At 48.9% G+C, this 22379-nt stretch overlaps 1 protein-coding gene and 1 pseudogene across 2 annotated transcripts in view; one reads left to right on the top strand and one right to left on the bottom strand.

Annotated features, from left to right (window-relative positions):
- Positions 1–22009, top strand: part of SCUBE1 (signal peptide, CUB domain and EGF like domain containing 1) — a 1931683-nt gene extending 1909674 nt beyond the window's left edge. For both annotated transcript variants that reach the window (XM_086922270.1, XM_086922262.1), the window contains one exon: positions 21031–22009. In XM_086922270.1, coding sequence (XP_086778396.1) covers positions 21031–21180 — 150 coding nt within the window. In that variant the 3' untranslated portion in view covers positions 21181–22009. The remainder of the gene's footprint in view (positions 1–21030) is intronic.
- On the bottom strand, positions 316–2089 carry LOC147751729 (18S ribosomal RNA; annotated as a pseudogene).
- Positions 22010–22379: the final 370 nt, after the last annotated feature.

Genomic DNA, 22379 nt, shown 5'->3' with positions numbered 1-22379 from the left:
ATGCAGTGTCATTCGGTTAATCCCCCCACCGTGGTGGGGGTCTGCGCCGGGTGAACTTGGGATCCGCATCAGAGAGGGGCAGGGGATGGGGCCGCCCCCCATGCCCGGTCCCTCATGCATCAGTCGGGCCCTCCACAGGGGGGAAGAGGCCAGCTGAAGTCCCAGTCCTCACCCGAGCACCCCATGTGGCCACGGACCACTCTGCCAACCGGGCGCCTCAGGGCAGGGTCCGGCCCTGTGCCTAGGGTGCGTGCTTGCAGGAGGCGGCCGAGGGCTTCAGGCTGGCGCCGTCGGTCACACGTGCTACTCCCCCATTAATAATCCTTCGGCAGGTTCACCTACCGAAACCTTGTTACAACTTTTACTTCCTCTAGATAGTCAAGTTTGATTGTCTTCTCAGTGCTCCGCCAGGGCGGTTGCCGACCCCGGCTGAGCCGATCCGTGGACCTCACTGAACCATCCAATCGGTAGTAGCGACGGGCGGTGTTTACAAAGAACAGGGACTTAATCAACGCAAGCTTATGACCCGCACTTACTGGGAATTTCTCGTTCATGGAAAATAATTGCGATCCCCAATCCCTATCATGAACGGGGTTCAGCGGCTAACCCGCACCTGATGGTGAAGGGTAGGCACACGCTGATCCGTTCAGTGTAGCGCGCGTGCAGCTCTGGACATCTAAGGGCATTACAGACCTGTTATTGCTCGATCTTGTGTGGCTGAATGCCAGTTGTCCCTCTAAGAAGTTGGACGCCTACCGCTGGAGGTCGTGTAACTAGTTAGCATGGAGGAGTCTTGTTCGCTATCGGAATTAACCAAACAAATCGCTCCACCAACTAAGAATGGCCATGTACCACCACCCACAGAATTGAGAAAGAGCTATCAATCTGTTAATCCTTTCCGTGTCCGGGCCGGGTGAGGTTTCCCGTGTTGAGTCAAATTAAGCCGCAGGCTCCACTCATGGTGGTGCCCTTCCGTCAATTCCTTTAAGTTTCAGCTTTGCAACCATACTCCCCCCGGAACCCACAGACTTTGGTTTCCTGGAAGCTGCTCGGCGGGTCATGGGAATAACGTCTCTGGATCACTAGTCAACATCGTTTATGGTCGGAACAACGATGGTATCTGATCATCTTCGAACCTCCGACTTTTGTTCTTGATTAATGAAAACATTCTTGGCAAATGCTTTCGCTTTGGTTCATCTTGCGCCGGTCCAAGAACTTCACCTCTAGCAGCACAATACGAATGCCCCCGGCCGTCCCTCTTAAACATGGCCTCAGTTTTGAAAACCAACAAAATGGAACCGGAGTCCAATTCCATTATTCCTAGCTGAGGCATTCAGGCGACCGGCCTGCTTTGAACACTCTAACTTTATCAAAGAAAACGCTTCAGACCCCCAGGACACGAGCATCAAGGGGACGCCGAGAGGCAGGGCCTGGGACAGGCGGTAGGTCGCTTTGCAGCGGACTGCCAGCTCGATCCCAAGTTCCAACTACGAGCTTTTTAACTACAGCAACTTTAATATACGCTTTTGGAGCACGAATTACCGCTGCTGCTGGCACCAGACTTGCCCTCCAATGGATCCTCGTTAAATGATTTAAAGTGTACTCATTCCAATTACAGGGCGTCAAAAGAGTCCTGTAGTGTTATTTTTCGTCACTACCTCCCCGAGTAGGGAGTGGGTTATTTGCACGCCAGGAGCCTTCCTTGGATGTGGTAGCCTTTTCTCAGGCTCCCTCTCTGGAATCGAACCCTGATTCCCTGTTACCCGTGGTCGAAAGTTGATAGGGCAGACATCCAAATGTATCGTCGCCGTCACTGGGACGTGCGATCGGCCCGAGGATATCTAGAGTCGCCAAAGCGGCCGGGCGAGCCCGTATTGGTCTTGGGTTGAAAAATGCACGCATCCTGGGAGGTCAGCATGCATTAGCTCTAGAATTACCACAGTTATCCAAGTAATAGATGGAGCGATCAAAGGAACCATAACTGATTTAATGAGCCATTTGCAGTTTCACTGTACCGGCCGTGCGTACTTATATATGCATGGCTTAATCTTTGAGACAAGCATATGCTACTGGCAGGATCAACCAGGTAGGTGCACCTGCTGACGGGGTGGGGGGGGCACATGCCCATCTCCCCGACCGGCAACCTTCGCTCACCCCTCCATAATGTGGGAGCCTGCCAGGGGAAGGAGCCCACCCGCCTGGGCGGCAGGGCTTGATGGAGGGGTGTGGAGAGGTGCGGTCGCATGGGCACCGGCAGGCCCAGCCCTCTCCCTCAGGAGGGTGAGGCGCGCTGAGGCGCAGCCTGAGCGAAAAAGGGGTGCCGGAGCCTGGCTGCGGCACCTCTCGGAACAGTTGTTCCAAGCTGTTGTGGAAATGTGCTGGGCAGGGAGGGGTAACAGTATGGCACACTGGGCCTACAGACCAGCTGGGCAGCAGCATCCAAGGGCCTGGTGCCACCGACTCCTTCCGCTCGGGTCAGACCACTGGGGGGCACAAGCTGCCGGGGCCTCTCGGCCTTCACTCTGCTGGGTAAAGGGCCTCCCGCCAGGCGGCAGGCCCTCGAGTAAGACGCTCCATGCGGGTTGGAAGCTATTTGCTTGAAACAACAGCCGAGGCCGGCCAAGCAGTCCATCCCAAAACGGACCGAGAGTGCCCAATCAATCAGAGTACAGATGGGGCATCCCCTGCCTGCTCCCGGGGCAAGCAGACTCTGAGAAAAAGGACCATCGGCAAGGGGCTGAGAGGCAGCCCATCCCGGGTACTTTGCCATGCGGCAGGCCAGAGGAGGGAGCCCCGGACGCCTGGGAGGTGTTGCCCTGGCAGAGCTTATCTGGTCCCCAGCAGGGAGCAGTCAGCCTGGGAGGGGTGTCCTGGCATACCCTTGCCCCTAATAATCCGGAGGAAGGCTACCCCTCTTTCTGGGAACCCATGCACACCGAGTGACCCAGGGCGCGGAGACACCCGACCTCCTGGAGCCCTTGCTGGGATCGGCCTCATCAGGACTTCCAGGGAAGCCTGGCCATCTGGTTGCCCTATTGGAAAGCATTGGGTGCGACCAGATGGCCGAGGGGGCAGGTGCGACCAGATGGCCGGGACCAAAATAACACCAATCTGCCTGCCCAATCCTTCGCAGGAGGGCTCCTGCCTGCCCTTGTAGAGCTCGGGGTCTGCAGGGCTCAGGGGCTGCAGGGCTCAGGGGCTGCAGGGCTCCAAGGCTGCAGGGCTTCGGGCTGCAGGGCTCAGGGGGGAAAGGGGAGCTCTGAAACCCCACACTGGGCCTCAGGCATGGGGAGGCCTGCAGGCGGTCCTGGGGCCCAGCCGCCCGGGGGATGACTGTCCGGGACTCATGGAGCCTTGCAGGTATCCGGGCTCTGCACCAGGGACCCTTGTGCCTGGCAGATGGACTCTTGGCAGGCCGCAGGATGGGGGCTCCGAAACCCCAGGCCCTGACCGAAACCCAGGCCCCGGGCCGGTCCCTGCTTTCCAACCCAGCGAGACGGGGAGATCGGGGAGCCTGCCCTGGCACGAGGGACCCCTGTCCCGGGCACACGGACCCTCAGGACGTGCGCTCGTTTTTCACACATTTTTTCTAAATTCTGCGTAGTGTGCGTAGTGGCGCTACGCAAACTACCCCCAGCCCTAGTGTTAATGCAGGTCACTGAACGTCTACAAACACTGTGCTCTTGTAAGAGGAGATTAGCTGTTTGTATTCCAATTGCTTTGCACTCAGCGGTCATTATCTAGCCCGTTGTTTGAAGTTCTAATCATGTTCCATGGCCTTTTGTGCTTCATTAACTTTTCACACCGTTATAACAAGCATTTGGAATTGGATTCCACGAGCCCTTGGAGGCGTCAAAGATGGCATTTTGAGCCAGGGCTAATGCTAGGGCCACTGAAATTTTGTGATTCTGTGGCAAGTACATTTTCCACATAATTTAGAAATTTCTGCATTTGCTACGTAACCGATCAACTGCAGCAGAATCAGCAGATTTTAACATAATGTTTCTAGAACAAATGGATCAACGGTTACTTAGAATGACACTGCAACGCGACCTGCTGCACAGTCTTTGTCAAAGATTGACTGGTCACATTCAGTTGCTCATTGGTGTATTTAGATGTGGAACTGAAACTAATGAAGAGAAAATTTTGCCCAGACATTGCTAGCTTGTAAAAACGAAATGTTTTTGTTTTTTTTCAATCACAAAATATGCTGCATTAAGACGCATTTTGTATTTCCTTATCGCATAATTTAGTCAGCCCTGCCGCATAATTTTGTCATTCCCTCCCGCATAATTCTAGTGGCCCAGCCCATAGGTGGTCATTGCCTTTGTGGTTGTACTAAATGAGAAAGGCCAATTTGAGCCAACTGTACTTTGAGGACGAAGGAGTTGTTCCTTCAAACATATTGTAAGTAGGGTTAGAGAGATCTGGTATACCCGCAAGGGAGTGCCGCACTGAATGTGGGTCAGAACTTATCACTCTCCTTAACTATATCTATCAATTCGGACACCGTTTGACACATTGTTCATGCTTGTGAAATATATTTCCGCAAGACATGATCTTGTAATGGCTTTCCTTTTAACCATTCCACCATGACGTGGGCAAAAGGGGGCGGAACAACTTACATGTGGGTGGCTGAGTGGAGAGAAGACTAGAAGTTGAGGAGTCAGCACCACACCCTGTGACCTGCAGCATGCTGCCTCGTTGCTTGACCTATTCAACCTTTAAGCGCTCAGTACTTACAGTTGAAACTACACTTCAAGGGAGGAATGGAAGGATGGTATGGTACTGTGGCTGACCCTGTGAACTATGCCTCTGACCACTACATTGGACACTGACCCCTATGCCTCAGTACGACTACATACTAGTGAGTCCCTCTGCATGCCTATTTGGGGAGTTGGCCTAGGAGAGGAACTGGGGCACATAGAAGGCGTCCACTTCTGTGGAAGGAATTAAGAAATACACAGTGTTGACAGTCATTTCGTCCAACCATGGTTTCATATATGTTTGTAAGCCCAATTTGTATCATGTGCTTAGTCCAATCACGGACTGTAAACCCAAAGCTGTTTATTTGATGTCCCTGATGCTCCTGCACACAAGTTGCGTGCCTTGCTCTCTTAGTGTTTAACCCTTTCCGTGCTGATGATGGAACCGCTCCGTCATCAGCCGCGGTGGCGCTGTGCTGATGACGGAGCGGTTCCGTCATGGCCCGCCCGACGCACCTGCGAGGCGCTGATTTCGCGCCTGCGCGGCGCGTTCTATTAAGCTGGCGGGGCCATGATGGAACCGCTCCGTCATGAGCACAGCTCAACCGAGGCTGGTGACGGAGCGGTTCCATCACCAGCATGGGCGCGCGGCGCGGCCCCCCGCCCCCTTAGCGCTGCGGCGGAAGCGATGAGGTTAAAAAACAAGCAGATAGAGCATTGTTTACAGTCCGTGCCAGGCAGGCACCTGAATTGACTGCCCTGCTTTTATGTTACCACATGCTTGGAAGCAGTTACCGATGCTTTGAATGGAAGCCGCAGACTTCTGCTTGCAATATCGTCTGCGACTTCTACTGTTATATGGTGTTCTTTCTATAAGAGCATTTTTATTATATGAACACCCCTCTTTCACTGTTGAGAAAAGCCTCTACTATCCAGATTTAAGGGATGTAATGGAGACCCCAGGCCCATTGCAGTGAGAATTTCAGATGTGACGAGGAGAGTTCCAGCACATCACCTCTCCCCCACTCCCGTTCCTATATGTGGCGCCCCAGGTGTAAAAGCAGAGGCAAAAAGTACATTACCCTATTTTTTATCTCTCCCTGGCCTCTGAAATGTCACTCCAAACCTGCTTTTCCACACTGCAAGCAATTTAAAAAATGTGGCTTGTCTGCTTAAAGAATAAGCAAAGCAAGTTGTGGTGCCAGAGAGAAACAGGATGTATAAAAAAAACGGCACATGGCGAGCTGAATGTAAGCAAAGCACGCTGTGCATGCAGGAAGAGAAACTCAATGAAGAAAATAGTGCTTACAAGACTAAACAACACAGTAAAAGGGCCAGTCGCCATGGGAGGTTACAAATGAAGAAAAGGCAGTACTAGGGAGGGACTACTTAATCAGAAGCCTGCATCTACGAAGGACAAACATAGAAGCCAAGGATAAATATGGGCGGAGAGTGGACTCGACCTAAAAACCAACAAAAAATTCTGCTGTGTGAGTGTCATGACAAATGTGCACACATTTGTTTTGACACATGCTCACGAACATCATAACACCACGTCCAAAAGCCAAGAAGGGCATTTTGACATTTTTGTTGATGCTGTTCAGCATCCACATCAAGCAATTTATATTCTCTTTTGCTGATTCTGTTCAACATTTGCAACAACATTTGCAAAGGTAAATGCCAGCTGGCGCCTTTCAAAGGAAAGTGATGTACTAAGTGTATGGGTGTAGTAAGATTTCTCATGTGGGAAGAAAGAAGAAGTAACATTGTCAGGCACACATCCTTTCCGTCCACTGCATGTGTCCTACTATCTGATATTCCTTTTTTAGGTTTGGCTACATACAGCTGCCCATAATTGGATGGCTCTGTTGTCTATCTCAGTTGTTTCCTCTTGATACATTGACTTTACTCTCTATTCTTGTGTTCGTCTCACCCAGGAGCATGTTATTCTAACAGTCCTACGTTTCATTGACTTGTTGCCTTCCACAGCTGATACTGCTTGCATTCAGGGAGTTACTTTTCTTTCCCTTTATGAACTCAATAGAAATGCATGTATTTTCTTGCTTTCTCCCCAGTGTGCAGAGTCCGCCTTCATTTTTACCTTTGCCCCTCGCTGTCTATTTTTCTTCACCCTTGCCTCAAGATCATCTTTTGCTTCCATTGCCACTCCCCATTCCTCATCCTGCTCGGTTTTTTAATACCCCCCCAATACTTTGATCTCCCTCCAAACTGTTGCATCTCCTTTTGTTTTTCTCCCACTTTATTTTTCTTTTTATAAGGTTTTGTGCAACTACCACACTATTTGCACATGTCCATCTCAAAAATAGTTTTTTACCTACTGTGCAGTGGGCACCATAAAGTGGTTTTGCATTATTTTTACAAATACAGTCAAAGATTGCTGCTGCAGATGTGTGCACAATTACTTCAGTCATCTTTAAAAGAGTTTATTAAAATATTACAAATGTATTCCAAGATGACCACTATCAACATGTGCACATCCAATGTTGCCATCCTTGAATAGGTTGTTAATTTTTTGCTGCTTTACCCTCCTGAGGCGGAAGCCGGGAGAAATCGCTGAAATTTCACTTTTTAAATCACTGTAACTAATTGTTTTTAAACAAAGACAACTCACCCCTGGGCACTTTCCCTCCTATTTCGCCATCTCAATCCCCCCAGCGCAGCGGATTTTAGCGCTGCCGCGGGCTTGGGAATACAATTGCCACCATCGCGTGCCAAGCCCCCGGGCCACGCCCACTCTTCTGAGGCCACGCCCACTTCTCCCCAGCCTTAAAAGCGCGCTGAATACTAGCCTCGCCATTGCTGCTTTACCCTCCTGAGGCGGAAGCCGGGAGAAATCTCCGAAATTTCACTTTTTAAATCACTGTAACTAATTGTTTTTAAACAAAGACAACTCACCCCTGGGCACTTTCCCTCCTATTTCGCCATCTCAATCCCCCCGCGCAGCGGATCTTAGCGCTGCTGCGAGCTTGGGAATACAATTGCCGCCATCGCGCGCCAAGCCCCCGGGCCATGCCCACTCTTCTGAGGCCACGCCCACTTCTCCCCAGCCTTAAAAGCGCGCTGAATACTAGCCTCGCCATTGCTGCTTTACCCTCCTGAGGCGGAAGCCGGGAGAAATCGCCTAAATTTCACTTTTTTAAATCACTGTAACTAATTGTTTTTAAACAAAGACAACTCACCCCTGGGCACTTTCCCTCCTATTTCGCCATCTCAATCCCCCCCGCACAGCGGATCTTAGCGCTGCCGCGGGCTTGGGAATACAATTGCCGCCATCGCGTGCCAAGCCCCCGGGCCACGCCCACTCTTCTGAGGCCACGCCCACTTCTCCCCAGCCTTAAAAGCGTGCTGAATACTAGCCGCGCCATTGCTGCTTTACCCTCCTGAGGCAGAAGCCGGGAGAAATCGCCGAAATTTCACTTTTTAAATCACTGTAACTAATGGCTTTTAAACAAAGACAACTCACCCCTGGGCACTTTCCCTCCTATTTCGCCATCTCAATCCCCCCCGCGCAGCGGATCTTATCGCTGCCGCGGGCTGGGAATACAATTGCTGCCATCGCGCGCCAAGCCCCCGGGCCACGCCCACTCTTCTGAGACCACGCCCACTTCTCCCCAGCCTTAAAAGCGCGCTGAATACTAGCCGCGCCATTGCTGCTTTACCCTCCTGATGCGGAAGCCGGGAGAAATCGCGAAATGTTACTTTTAAATCACTGTAACTAATTGTTTTTAAACAAAGACAACTCACCCCTGGGCACTTTCCCTCCTATTTCGCCATCTCAATCCCCCCCGCGCAACGGATCTTAGCCCTGCCGCGGGCTTGGGAATACAATTGCCGCCATCGCGCGCCAAGCCCCCGGGCCACGCCCACTCTTCTGAGGCCACGCCTCCCCCCATCCTATTTCAATGTGCATTTACCGAACGCGCAGCGGGCGAGCGCAGCGGGCGCGCCGGCAGCGCCCCAAAGGCAGGCCCGTCTGCTCCCGTCCAAGACCGACCGAGGCCCGGGGCCGGACCCCCTAGTTCTCCCGCTCCCTTGGACATGACGGGAACTCACAGACAGGGGCTACACTATACTAAACAAGAACTACTATCTCTATGCCCGAAACTTAAAGATAGCTGTTACCACACCTTACAAGCGGACTCTCTACTTCTTGTCTGTGAAACCTGCAAATACACCTTCCAACTCTCGAAGAAGGAAAAGCGAGAGACAGCTAAGTTAAAAATATTGCTACTAAACTGCATATCTATGAACATAAAATAGAGATACATGATCTTCTGACGGAGAACTGTGCTTATGTTCTATTTCTTACCAAGACGTGGCTAGACGAAGCTTCGTCGCCTGAAACTCTCGAAGCCACCCCTCCAGGTTACTGCCTTCTTAGATTAGACAGACAGAGACAGAGAGGTGGGGGGTTAGCTCTTATCTATAAAACAGACTTAGATTGTACCCTACTGAAGGCTACGCTACCTAATAGCGAGAGCGGTTTTTTCACAATAAAAGCAGGACCCAAAAGCCCTAGAGCTCAACCTACAATCCAAATCCCCCACGCACCAATTAGGCCATCTTCTGGACCTCATCTTTGCCAATTGGGAGGGTGTCAAGGTCTCCTCCCCAATCAGAACTACTTGGTCTGATCACTTTATCATCCCGTTTGAAATAGAAGGTATTCCTTCAGAACCCAGATCTAACAATCCTCCATCCCAGAAACGCAGAGACTGGAAAAAATTCAAGCAGGAGACATTTAAACTTGCCTTACTTGAAAAACCCCCGCCCCCTAGCAATATCTTACAGGAGGCGTGGAATAGTTACGAAAGATGGGTGTCCAATGCACTATAGATACGGTAGCACCCTGGACACACAAACCGCCCGCAAGACAAACCAAAACTGCCCCCTGGTTCTCTGAAGAACTCAAAATAGCCAAAGCTAAATGCATAAACTTGGAAAGACAATGGAGGAAAAATTACAACCAAGAATGTAAGTCACTTTATAGAACAGAACTAAATAAATATCATAAACTTGTAAGAGCAACGAAAGGTGCCCACTTAAGGGCAGAATAGAATCCGCCGACAACCCCACTAGAGAACTCTTTACCATTTACAAAGAGTTAACGGTCCCGACCAGACTCGAAGCGCAAGACACCTACTCCAGCGAGCTATGTGACTCCATAGCTGATCATTTTGTAGGCAAGGTCGACAAAATCAATGCCACTTTCACAGACGGCACTGATCCCCCTAGCAAACATGTGGAAGTCACAGACAACTCCACCGTCAAACCCTGCCTGACATGTTTTAAAGTACCTGAGAGACAGGAACTACTGAATATTGCCAACAGCATACAGTCGGGTTCCCCCTGTGACGTGTGTCCCCCAAACCGGTGTAAGGAAGTCTTGGAGTGCATGATCGATCAGATTACTCACATCGTCACTCTCTCTTTCCAAGAATGCCATGTGCTTGATGCATGGAAAACAGCCCAGGTCATCCCTTTGAAAAAAAAAACAAATGCCCACATCTCCCAACTTCAAAATCTTCGTCTCATCTCCCTTCTTCTCTTCTGTTCGAAAACAGTGGAAAAAGTGGTCAACGGGCAACTCGTGAAATATCTGGCACCCCACTCAATCAGGGTTCAGAGCCGGCTACTCGACGGAGTCAGCCATCCTCTATTCCACTGAGTGCCTCAGACAGATGGTGGATGAAGGACAGACAGCAGCGTTGGTTTTATTAGACCTGAGTGCAGCTTTTGACACCGTGCTGCACACAACGCTGCTGTCTCGCCTCCCGACATGGGAGTGGAGGGATCCACCCATGCCTGGATAAAATCTTTCCTAGGTAACAGGAGTTTCCAGGTGCACTGCCCCCCTTTTAAATCCTCCCCCCGGAAGCTGAGCCATGGGGTTCCACAGGGCTCCAGCTTGAGCCCTACCCTGTTCAACCTCTATATGGAACCCCTGGCTCATATAGTTGAAGCTTTCGGGGTGGATATTGTCACCTATGCCGACCATACCCAACTGATGATCAAGCTTACGCTTGACCACATAGAAGATGCCATTAACTTCTCCAAATGCCTTTCATCAGTGGCAACATGGATGAATAACAACTGTCTGCGCATGAATGGCGAAAAAACGGAACTTCTAGTTGTTGGTAAATCCCCAACTGCCTGGTCGCACATGTGGTGGCCCGCGGAACTGGGCAATTTTCCCACTCCCGTCGACTCTGTCAGAAACCTCGGAGTGATGCTCGATTCGGATCTCTCTTTCAAGTCTCAGGTTAGCAAAGTTACAGGTAGATGCTTTAGCACACTAAAAACCCTCCGCAAAGTCCTTGACCTGCTCCCCATCAACGCCAGAAAGACACTTGTCCATGCCTTAGTCACTCCCCACCTTGACTACGGCAACGTCTTGCTCCTAGGTTTAAGTAAAAAAGGCCTGCACCAACTGTAGTGCGTACAAAACGCAGCTCCCCGCCTGGTACTTAACCTTCCTCGTAGAGCATCTGGGAAGAATGCTCTAGCAAAGCTTCACTGGCTTCCAGTCAAGGAACGCATCAAATTCAAAGCTCTATGCTTTACGCATCGTATCGCCCAGGGCAAAGGCCCAAGCTACTTGCAAAAGCTCCTCACTATTCACCGCCGCACCCGGAATTTGAGGTCATCCAGAGCGATGCTGTTTAAACTCCCCCGCACTCGCAGAGCGAGGATGGGAGGATGTTCTTTCAGGCACCTGGCTCCTAGGCACTGGAATGAACTACAGCTTGACCTCCGAATGGAACCTTCAGAAACCAGATTCCGTGCTAAACTTAAAACTCATCTGTTTCCAGCCACCTAATTTCCTCTTTCCTCTCTGACCTCGACTTCGTTCTCTCTATACTTTCTGCCTCTTGAGATATAGCAACAATCTAGTGCAGGGATACACTATTTTTAGTGCAGCCAGGCACTTTAGAAATGGCTTTATTATTATTATTATTATTATTATTAAGAAGCCTATTCAAGGGTGGCTGCTGCATCCACGGTGGCCATCTAACAAAAAAAACTTTGCCCAATCTAAAAAGGGTTCACTGTACAGACGCATTACCTTTGCCAATGCTTGTTCATTTTCCTATTACTTTGACTCCGCCCTCTCCTGGAGATCAGTCGACTGGTACACAGAGATGTTCCTTATCCTCCCATGTCTTGTGTCTTGCAGATGTCGCCTAAGTCATTTCCTCCTTTAGCTTAGCTCTGTCTTAACCCCTTCGACGCGGATGACAAAGCCAGCTCGTCATGGGCGTTACCTGCGCTACGCGGATGACGAGCTGGCTTTGTCATAAAAGCCGCGATTTAAAAAATTCAGCGCACAGCGGGAAAACCCGCTAGCGCGCATGCGGTTAATAAAATGGTGGTATAGACCACCTTCTGTGTTCTGTTAGCACATCACCCTCCATGTTTCTCCATTTAGATGGTGGGCATTGCTCCCTGGCATTTACAAATTTTAGCAGGGCCTGGGTAAGTGTATACATGAAACTCTGTTCCCGAGCCCTCTACAAGTGTAATCTCCATTGCAATATAGCTTCATTTCCAAACAACCTTGGTAAAGCAGGTCTCTGATAGGAAGCTTAATCTGCAACTCTTCAGCATGTTTAGGGAAAGTCACAACCATACATGTAACACCAAACCAAGTGGTAGTTTCCTCTGTGTGTCACTTGGCGGCTCCAACTGTAGCAGTCAAAATAAAGGCAACCTGTTTCTCAGTTGTTCTCACTGCGCAGGCATACATGAGGTTTTCAAACATCAGGTGGCCTCACTAAGGGCCAGATTACAATGGTGGTGAGACGCCACCGTCAGGCTATCGGTGGCGGTCCCATCTCCATCGGACCATGCAAGACTGCCTGCCACATTAGGATGGCGGGCCGAGAGACCATCTGACATTAATCCGAGGGGCTCAAGGAGCCTGTTGGACGGACTGTAATATCTACAATGCCGTAGGAATTACAATGTCAGTTTCCACCAGCCATTTCATGGCGGTTAACTCGCCATGAAAAGGTAGGCAGAAAGTGACTTGTGGGTTCATAGTGGGCCCCCCTTGCCCTTGAATCTCCGCCATGGGCCCAGGGCGGCACCTTTGGTGCCCCCCTAAACATCCCTGCACCATGTGGCAGGCATGGCGCCTGCCACATAGTGCAGGGATGGTTGAAATGTGTTTTTTTGTATTGCGGTGTGTGCTGCGGACTGCAAATACAAAAGATACACATTGCGACCGCCTTGATGGCAGTCGCATCGTAATACCGGTAGCTGGACCACCAACAGTTAGTTGGCGGTCCTATGACAGGATGGCAGACGAAAGTCCGACCGCCATCATAATCAGGCCCTAAGTGCTTCAGTGTCCAGTGCGATAATTATTGTACACCTAAAACACCCCACCGAAGTGAATGGATTTTATCATGTATAGTAATTATCGGCAATTAAAATGTGTGCCCATAAAATGGGCCCTAAGATACGAATTTTCTCAGTCAGTCAGTCAATAGGCTTTATTTCGATTAAAACATATCTTAAAAAGCAGTACATACAACAAGATAAAAGAATAAAAACAAGCCAGAAATATAGGTACTAACATGAGATTGAACAATACGTATGGCATCAATAAATTACTTAAGACGGTCTAACATGATGACCATAATTATACAATTTCATTTAGCCTTTTTGATCTGATCAACGACGCCCAACTTAAAAACTTTGCCATACAACACACAAACAAAGGCCGAGTGTCGGACCTCAAAATTCGCAAGGCCACTATGTGGTGTCTGGTACCCAGCTCCTTGCACAAGGGTTTTAGCCACCTAGATCTGGGCACTGGGCATTCGAATAAGAAGTGGGTAACAGACTCGATCCTGACTGCATAAAAGGAACAGAAAGGTACAGTTTGGGCCGGAATTTTCCAGCGTGCAGTCAGTTCACCCACTATGAGCGTACCTACTCTAAATTTAAAATACAAGGCCCTATCTCTAGGTTTTAAAATTATATCGAGATAGGGTTCACGAAGGGCCACATTCTTCACCATAATAAATTCACTGGTGGATCTGCATTGATTGGGGTCTGTGTTTCTCCTACAAGCTACCCAATTCCAGTATAGTCTCTTCAGTCCCAACTCCCCAAGCAGGAATTTAACATCCCTAAGCCACCATATTTTTGACCAGCCAGACAATGATAGAACCTCCTTCAACCCTTCTGCATAGCTGGCAAGTTCAGGCACTCTCCATAAGCGGACCCAGAGAAGAAGGAGACGCAACTTTGCCTGGTGTTTAATTGGGTGGCAGCCCATATCTAAAAGCAGGGGTAATATAGGGGTACTCTGAGGGAGAACCATCAGGTCCTTCAGGAATTTATTCTCTGAGCAGGATAGCTGGTCAACATTCTGGGTTCCCCAGAGCTCTGCCCCATAGAGGGCTGCACTAACCCCTCTCGCCATATAAATGTCCAACACAGGGGCAATGGGTTTAAAGGTGGATGACCGCTATTCTTTAAGGAGAGCCCCACCACCCTTTTATGACTCAATAGCAACTTCTGGCGATGGGAATTCCACTGCATGGTATCAGTAAGACGAATGCCTAAATAATCAAACTCTTTGACCCTTTTAATACAGGCACCTGTCCAAGCTTTTTCGGGGGGTTCAAGACCAAATATTTGGTCTTATCTGTATTCATTTTTAACCCCCTGTTCTCGCAAAAAAGTTGGAAACTGTCAAGGAGGCTCTGTAGGCCCACCGGGGATTTTGAGATCAGAAGGGTGTCATCAGCGAATAATAGGGTAGGTATTCTCCTGCCCGCCAGGGATGGAGAATCAGAAGGATTTTTCAGAAGATGCTCCACCACTCCGTTCACATACAGTGAGAACAGAGTGGGGGCAAGTACACATCCCTGGCGGACGCCCCTATTCTCTGGAATTCTGGCAGTCTTTTGGCCCTGATTACCCCACCTCACCTGCGCGAAGTTCCCTGTGTGGAGCTTCACCAATAGGGACAATAAATATGAGGGCATTCCCAGGTCAGACAGTACCTTCCACAGACAGTCTGCACCAGGTCAAAGGCAGTCCGTAAATCAATAAAGACGAGATATAGACTTCCTTTGCCTAGTACGACCACCTTCCAGTATAAGAGCAGCAGTCTAAATGCCTGCTCAATAGTCCCAGTGCCTGTCCTAAAGCCTGCTTGGAAATCAGAGAGGATTTTATTATCATATATCCGCTGTAATACTCTCCCGAGGACCACCTTTCCTGCCACCTTCTGGGAGGAGTCAATTAAACTAATGGGACAATAATTAACTGGGTCGTCCCGACCCCCCTTCTTGAAGATCGGAACGACCTCCGCTCTAATCCAGGAATCAGGGAGTGCGGCACCAAAGTAATTTGCATTGAGCAGCGATGAGATAAGACTTCCCATTCCGTCACATTGAGACAGAGTAGGTCCCCCGGTATCCCATCTGGGCCTGCAGCCTTATTGGGGACAAGGGAGTTAATCACGTTCTCCACTTCCTTAACTGTAAAGAAGAGGTTCTCACTTAACCCAGGGGCGCCCAAGGATGGAAGGACAATCGGCCCCAACCTCTCATCCTGGGTGGGAGTATACAGGAGGGAGAAGTGATTGAACCACATCTCTTCAGATATATTACATGTTGTCAGGGTATCAACCGGCCTGTTTCTCGTCCAGACTAGGTCCAAAAAGCCCCTAGAATCCCTCCCCAAACTAGCCTCTTTCAAGTCACACCAAAACTGGTCATCCCACTCTTTCTTGGCTTCGCTAATAGCGTACTTATATTCTTTCCTAGCAACACGAATCAATTCACAGCCCTTAGTTTTAACTGCTTCAATTAATTTCCTTTTCGTCTTCCGACAATTCTTGGAGTACCACCCCGGATCACCCTTGGGTCTCCAACGTTCACTTGTAGGAGCACCCCGGTTGCGTATTAGAAATAACTCTCCCAGGGCTTTAATGGTGTCACGGAATATAGAGGATACCTCAAGATGATCCAAGGTGGTAGTTTCCAGCCTGGACAAAGACTTCGCCAAGATCAATCCTATATCCTGAACCTTCCTATCATCCAAGACAACCTTGCGCCATTTGAGGCGCCTCCCACAATTCAAAGGACAAACTTCACCAGTGGTCCGAAGCGCAGTCATTTCCTGGGGGCCTTTGCGCACTAACCACATAGGGGTCAAGATCAAAGAAAGTGGGTTATGGTTACTGTCCGCGGTTAAAAGGACTGCCATATCCCGCAAATGGGCCCAGAGCTTGAGGTCCAACAAAATATAGTCTATTCTTGATGAATGGTCTACCCTGTTGAACGTATGTGCTCCACAGGGGTCCGAAGGTGTTCTCCCATTCACCGCCCTTAGGCCATACTCCACGGTTAGAGCATTAAGCTGCATAGCCCGTTGTGACCACCTCTTGATGGGCGCAATTGATGAGGGTGGAATTCCCCTCCTGGCGTCCTCATCTGAAGTACCCAAAATGTCATCTGCCGCCAGGGGCTCAAAAGTGCAGTTGAAGTCCACAGCGGCCATGACATACATATCACAACTGCACTGGCTGAGTTTGTCCTCGAGCCCTGATAGAGTTGGGGATAACGAACCCCCTTTGGAGCCTCTAACGTAAATGTTAAAGATCTCCAAAGACCGCCCTCTAAGGGGCCCTCTAACAGAAATCCTTAGCAAGTCAGGAGACTTGGACTGTCTATGCCTGATGTGAAGGCCCAAAGAAATACTGACCCAGATGAGCAGGCCGCCTGAAGGGTGACCTCACCCTGAAGAGGAGACGATTGCTGGAACAAAATATGAGGTATATCCAACCTTATAGCAGGGCTCCAAACACCAGGTCTCTTGGAAAATACAAATCCCAAAAGACTCAATAAAGATGTTACAATCTGGGAGAGCTAGTTTTCTGGAAATGCCCGCTATATTCCAACTAACAAGCCTCACAATATTGTTGGTTATGACTTGCTCTTCTTGGGGCCGCAAAGTGAACAAACTAGGTCCAGAACAGGACTCCATTGGTGGGTCCTCAGCCACTACCAGTGTGCAATACTTGTCAGTTTGAGAGCAACCTAGGACGACTTTGTTCGGTAAACCAGTAGAAGGAGAGGGAGAACGTTCAAGAGTATCGATAAGCCCAGGTGGCTCCCCACGCACGGTCATATTACCGCTCCCAGGTGGATCGGCTACAGCAGGTGGCCTCTTGGCAGATTGGTAAACGTCAAGTCAGCAGCCCCACCCCGGCCAACAGGGGCCTAGGCCTGGGTTTGGCATTAAAGATCTTGAGGAGGGGAAATCATGGTGGGAATACCCATAATCCCTTCCTCCCCAAGTTGGAGGGCTGCTGAGCCATGGGTTTGCTGGTTGGGGGTTGAAGTAGCTAAGATCGCGAATGCTAATTCCTGAGCTACCTTCGCTAGAATATTGGTTGCAAATGAACCTAGCTATCCTGGCATCCTTAAAGTTAACTAGGATGCAATCTCCCCTCAAAGCCTTGGGCCTGTTACCTACCCAGCTAACCTGTCTCACATGAAGAACCCGGCCATCAAATAAACTAGGCATGGGTCTATTTTCCCTAAGCCAAAACATGGTTTTATTTTTAAGTTCATTGTACGATTCATGTTTACCCACCTTGAGCAAAGGTACCCCAGTAAGCACAGCTACATAAGGCTGGCAATCGGAGGTAGATTAACATGGGAAATGGGGGTAGCTCCCTTCTCTTCCAAAATCTGCATATTGGAGGGAGGAATTGGATTACAATTCTGAACCGCGTTACCTCCATTACTGTTAATAGGCCTCTTGCTCTGGGCAGGACGACTTTTGCAGGGACCTGAAGGCCCTTTAGCGGAATTTGGGATGATGTTACAACTCGTAGGGACATTGGGTTGAACAGAAACACCTCCAGCAACTATCCCTGTGCTATCATTTACCCCAGAAACAACCCCTATAGAAATGGTAGATGCGTTCCCCTCTGAAATCCCAGGTGCTTCACCTATTATAGTAGTAGAAGCATTCACCGATATAGGTGGTGGATTAACCTGATCGGTTCTATTCCCCACTAACCCATCCTCCCGAATTTTAGAATGTAATTTAATTAGGGACTTGAGAGAGAAAAAGTTGTCAAGAGTGGCCTGCTCGAATCTATCCTGCCTCTCCGACAAACTCTTTACTCTCTCAAGAACCGGGTGAATCAGAGATTTCATTAATTGCTCGATCTGGGTAATGGAGGGAAACTCAAGTGAAGCACCTGAATAGGAGTAGGAGTAGGCTGCAGGTTAACATTGTCTGCATACGTGGGGCAAATGACGACTGCCCCCCAGGAGTCCCCTGTAATCCAGACGGGATTTGTCTCACCGCCGCCCCCTGTCCCTTTGGTTTCACACAGCCCTTGGTACAATATCTTCTCGACTTCTTAGGGGGTTTAAAATAGCTACCCTTACGGGGACTTATAGTCCGTTTCCTTTTCGTGGGAGCTGCTCCCGCTACTTTAGCGGCTACTACCGCTAAATGAACAAGGGAGCCCTCTAGAGGAACAGAGGAACACAAGGGAACAGGAGGGACTGGCGGTTCATCAAGCAACAGCTCAGGCAAAGTTGCCATGAGCCCGCAAGGCTCTATAGAAGTGAGCCTATCCAGGCTAGCCCTTATGGCATTTATTCTTGTTCGGTCAACACCAGGAGTAACAGTATCTAAGGGCTCGGCTACATGTACTGGGGAGGGAACCAATGCCAGGGGGCCCAGGGACGAACGTTTGTGGGTGAGAGGCTCTCGAGAGAGATGACGCTCAGTCATGGCAATCTCTTTCTCAAGCACCGAAAATGCACAAGTAATAAACTGGTCCATGGTGCCACTTATAGAACCACCCCCCCCCCCCCCCCCCTCATGCTTTTTCCAGAACGTGTTGTCATTGGCATGGAGAAGCCCACAGATAAAAGAGATCAACCAACTACTAAGCATACAGTTTGGAGCTGACAATAGTAATAAAAATCCCTAACTTAGTAGAGACCAAACCTTAGGGGGGTAGCCCAGCCCGGCCTCTTTCGGCCCCGGACGGCCACAGACGGTCCCGCCCTTGTCCCGGGCTTCTCCCCGCGCGCCCCCCCTGCTGCGGGGGCGTGTGTCACTGAAGTAGGTCTCGCGATGACCTGTGGGCGGAGCTGAGCCTCGAACGCAGACCAGGTGTTCTCAGGTGTAACAGGGACTCCTGGGAGATTGAGTCCCTGAGCGTCCGGCACGGTCAGCTTTGTGCCCTTCTCGCCCCCACAACAGGTAACAATGGCCGCCTCAACACTGGCCCTTCCTCAGGGTCCAACAAAGGCAAAGCGGCACCCGCACAGCGGGTGCGGCGAGTCGCGGTCTCTAGCCTCCTCCAATAGTACTCCAAACAACAGGGCTCCACCAACGGCAAAACGAGCTCCCTACGAATTTTGGAATCTACGTATTGCGGGGGCATTGCTGGGGCGGATGTCCAAGCGTATTATTCTGCTTCACACCTCTTGGTGATAAATGACTGGTGGTATGGGCCTCAGCCGGACCCGGCCTAAGCAGTCAATTGGATTGCCATGTCCGGCACCCCCTTGCTGCACCTCTTGTATAGTAATGTATCGCTAGACACTCTGTCTCCGGCTGTCAGACAGTCATACAAATCAGGAGATGGGAGGTTCGGTCCATGGGATGGAGGGGTAGACTGACTTGCTCCACTCCCCTATGGCATGGCACCTTTCTTCGGCCTGTTGCGGTGCTCTGCGGTTTCCGTAAATGGGGCCTCATCTGGATTTCCACGCTGGGGGATGTCATGCAGGGCACCATCCTTAAATACTTTCAAAGGCTCCAGTCAGATTATGACCTCCATAATCACAGTTTCACTGTTACCTACAGCTTCGACATGCCCTAGACCCCCAGATACGCCAACTGGAGGCTCTACCTGAGTTCCACCCGTTAGAGGGTCGCCTACTGATGGGGGATATCCGGGACCACAAAATTAGGTAAAAATTCTAGACACTCAACACACACGCTAAGACAACTATCCATAAAACCAGAGCAGCATGGGCCGTTGATCTGCCGGCCCTCACAGGTGATGACTGGGCCGAAGCCTTGGCCAGCCCTTGGTATTCAGCAGTGTTTGCTAGATACAGGCTCATCCAGTTTAAGTTTCTCTGCCGAGTGTATTACATTCGCCATCGGCAGTGGAAAATGGGTGCAATTCAGTCCCTTATGTGCCTCCGCTGCTACTCTGAGGATGGATCCTTTTTGCATACAGTGTGGAGCTGTGTGGCGATTCAGCCGTTCTGGACCAGTGTGGTGTCTTGCCTGGGTCAGGTCCTGGCGTGGATTATTTCGCTCGACCCAAGACTGGTACTTCTACATGGCACGGACGACATTGGAGGGAATTGCTATAAATAGCACCTTTAATTTCTTGGCCTCTCTTTAGCCAAAAGGGACATAGCGCAGCACTGAAAAGACTCCTCCCTGCCCAGTGTGACTAAATTTGAAAATGCTTTGGACAGATGTATGACAGCCGAAATTGTGGTGCTTCAGGCAAGAGGGTGCCCACAGAAGCACAGGAAGATCTGAGCCCGCTGGGCCACGTACAGAGGTATAGATCTCCCCCCAATGTCACAGTCTGCCTCCCATGACCCCATTGAACAATTGGTGGTTAGCAACTCACCTGCGTAGTGTACTGACCTTGTATTTCTGTGGATGGAAATTGATATACATTGTATGCGAAATGCTTCACAAGGGTGTCTGGTGCTGTTTAAATTGTGTTTCGTCTTTTGTTCTGCAAACCATACAGGTTTTATCCACGTACTTTATCGTGTGCATTTTGTATGTATTATCCCTGCTGGGCTTCGCACTTTTGGTACGATGGAAGCTCAATGAAAATGTATTGTTAAAAAAAAGATACGAATTTGGGGTTTACTGCACTAGTATTTTCCTTGTATATGTGATTTCTACTAACATTTATCCGGTGCGATAAAATCTCCACAACTCATAATCATGATATGTACATAAGGCACTCGTGATGACGCCCATAGTGCAGATATTTACTTAAGTGCAGTCCATGGAAACGTGTGTGTGTGTATATGTTTGTGTGTTTTACCCTTAGCAGGAACTCGTTGCCCATGAACAGCGGCTCCAAAAATCCTTCTTTGTGTCTCTTGCAGTGTTTTTCTTTATTTTCAGGTATGTGTTTCCTGCTCAGGTACCAGATGAAGAAATGGCAATTATTATAAATAATAATGTTGCTCACGTTGCTAAAATCATAACGCATATTGTGTACATTTTTCATATTTCCTTTTGTCTCTTCTAGGACAAGAAGCTAATCAAAGCCCTCTTTGATGTGTTGGCACACCCTCAAAACTATTTCAAGTATACAGCTCAAGAGTCAAAGGAGATGTTTCCAAGATCTTTTTTAAAGCTTCTACGGTCCAAGGTTTCAAGATTTCTACGGCCCTACTAATAGCTTTTATCCAAATTAAATATGCTAATATTTCTGTGAAGACTTTTTTCTCCCCACTTGTAGAAATATTTGGAAACTAGAGCTCAAGAAGCAGTCTTTTCTCAACTGTAAATTGACCATATTGTTTTATATTTGTCAAGAGCCAATTTTCAGTATTATATGTAGTCTTCAAAGAAGAAAACACAGGACATTTTGATGGTATTCTACTGATGCTTGAATACTGGGTCTGCACTAGTGCCACATTCTTTACCTGTTTGGGTCTATTTACAAGTGGCCTGTGTCGGGTGTAACAAATATTGCATCTGATAAATTCTGTGTTCGAAATTGATCTAATGCAATCATTATCACCTATTCTCACTTTTTGGGGAATTACATGCTGATATTGGTGATTATTGCACTAAAATCTGCCCTTCCTAGTAAATACTGGGCCTTTTTTCCCTGTTAAATTCTTACAGGCTTGACCCTCTGGAGTGTAATGTAGGATGCACACTTTATTGCTTCTAGTAATTACTCGGTACAATACATTTTGCAAAATTATAATTGTGAACCTTATGCAAACAGGTGTTGCGCAAGTATCGCAAAATAACAGGTCACTTGTAATTAGGCCATTAGTGTCTGTATTATTTTTGTAAACTATTTTTTGCTAGAATTTAAAAAACGTATTCTCTTTAAACCTACTTTAAAAACAGTGGGGTAATATGTATTAATGTATTATAAGAAGCAATGTTAATATTTCGAACTCTAAATGCACTTCAACATTATTTGTGAATTTTTTGGTATATAAGTACATTATGTACATTTTCAATGGTATAAACCAAGCAATGACTTCATGAGTATATTTGTCTTTGTGGTATAGGATATATCAAATCATTCGTACACAGGGCAGACTTGATCTATGACATTATTCTTAAAAGAGTAGACATCAACATTTCAGTGCTGCACATTTTCTTATATTAAGGGCCTCATTACGATGTCAGTCGGAAAGCATTCCGATCGACTCCTTGTCGGAATCATTTTGATTGACTCTGGTCCGGGGAGTCCGACTGACCAATTATGATTGTTCTGAACACCATTCAGTTGGACTCCCATTGACTTCAATGGGAGCCTGTATTCCTACCGACAACACAGGCTCCTATTACAAAAAGGGGTGGGTGCGGGAAACCCTGCACCCTGTGGGGAGCACACCAAGGCACCTGCCA

The sequence above is a fragment of the Lissotriton vulgaris genome, chromosome 1_1 (genome assembly GCF_964263255.1).
Source record: "Lissotriton vulgaris chromosome 1_1, aLisVul1.2, whole genome shotgun sequence".
Taxonomy (NCBI): domain Eukaryota; kingdom Metazoa; phylum Chordata; class Amphibia; order Caudata; family Salamandridae; genus Lissotriton; species Lissotriton vulgaris.
The sequence above is the reverse complement of the archived record's forward strand: the minus strand, read 5'-3'. Positions and strand labels throughout refer to the sequence as shown.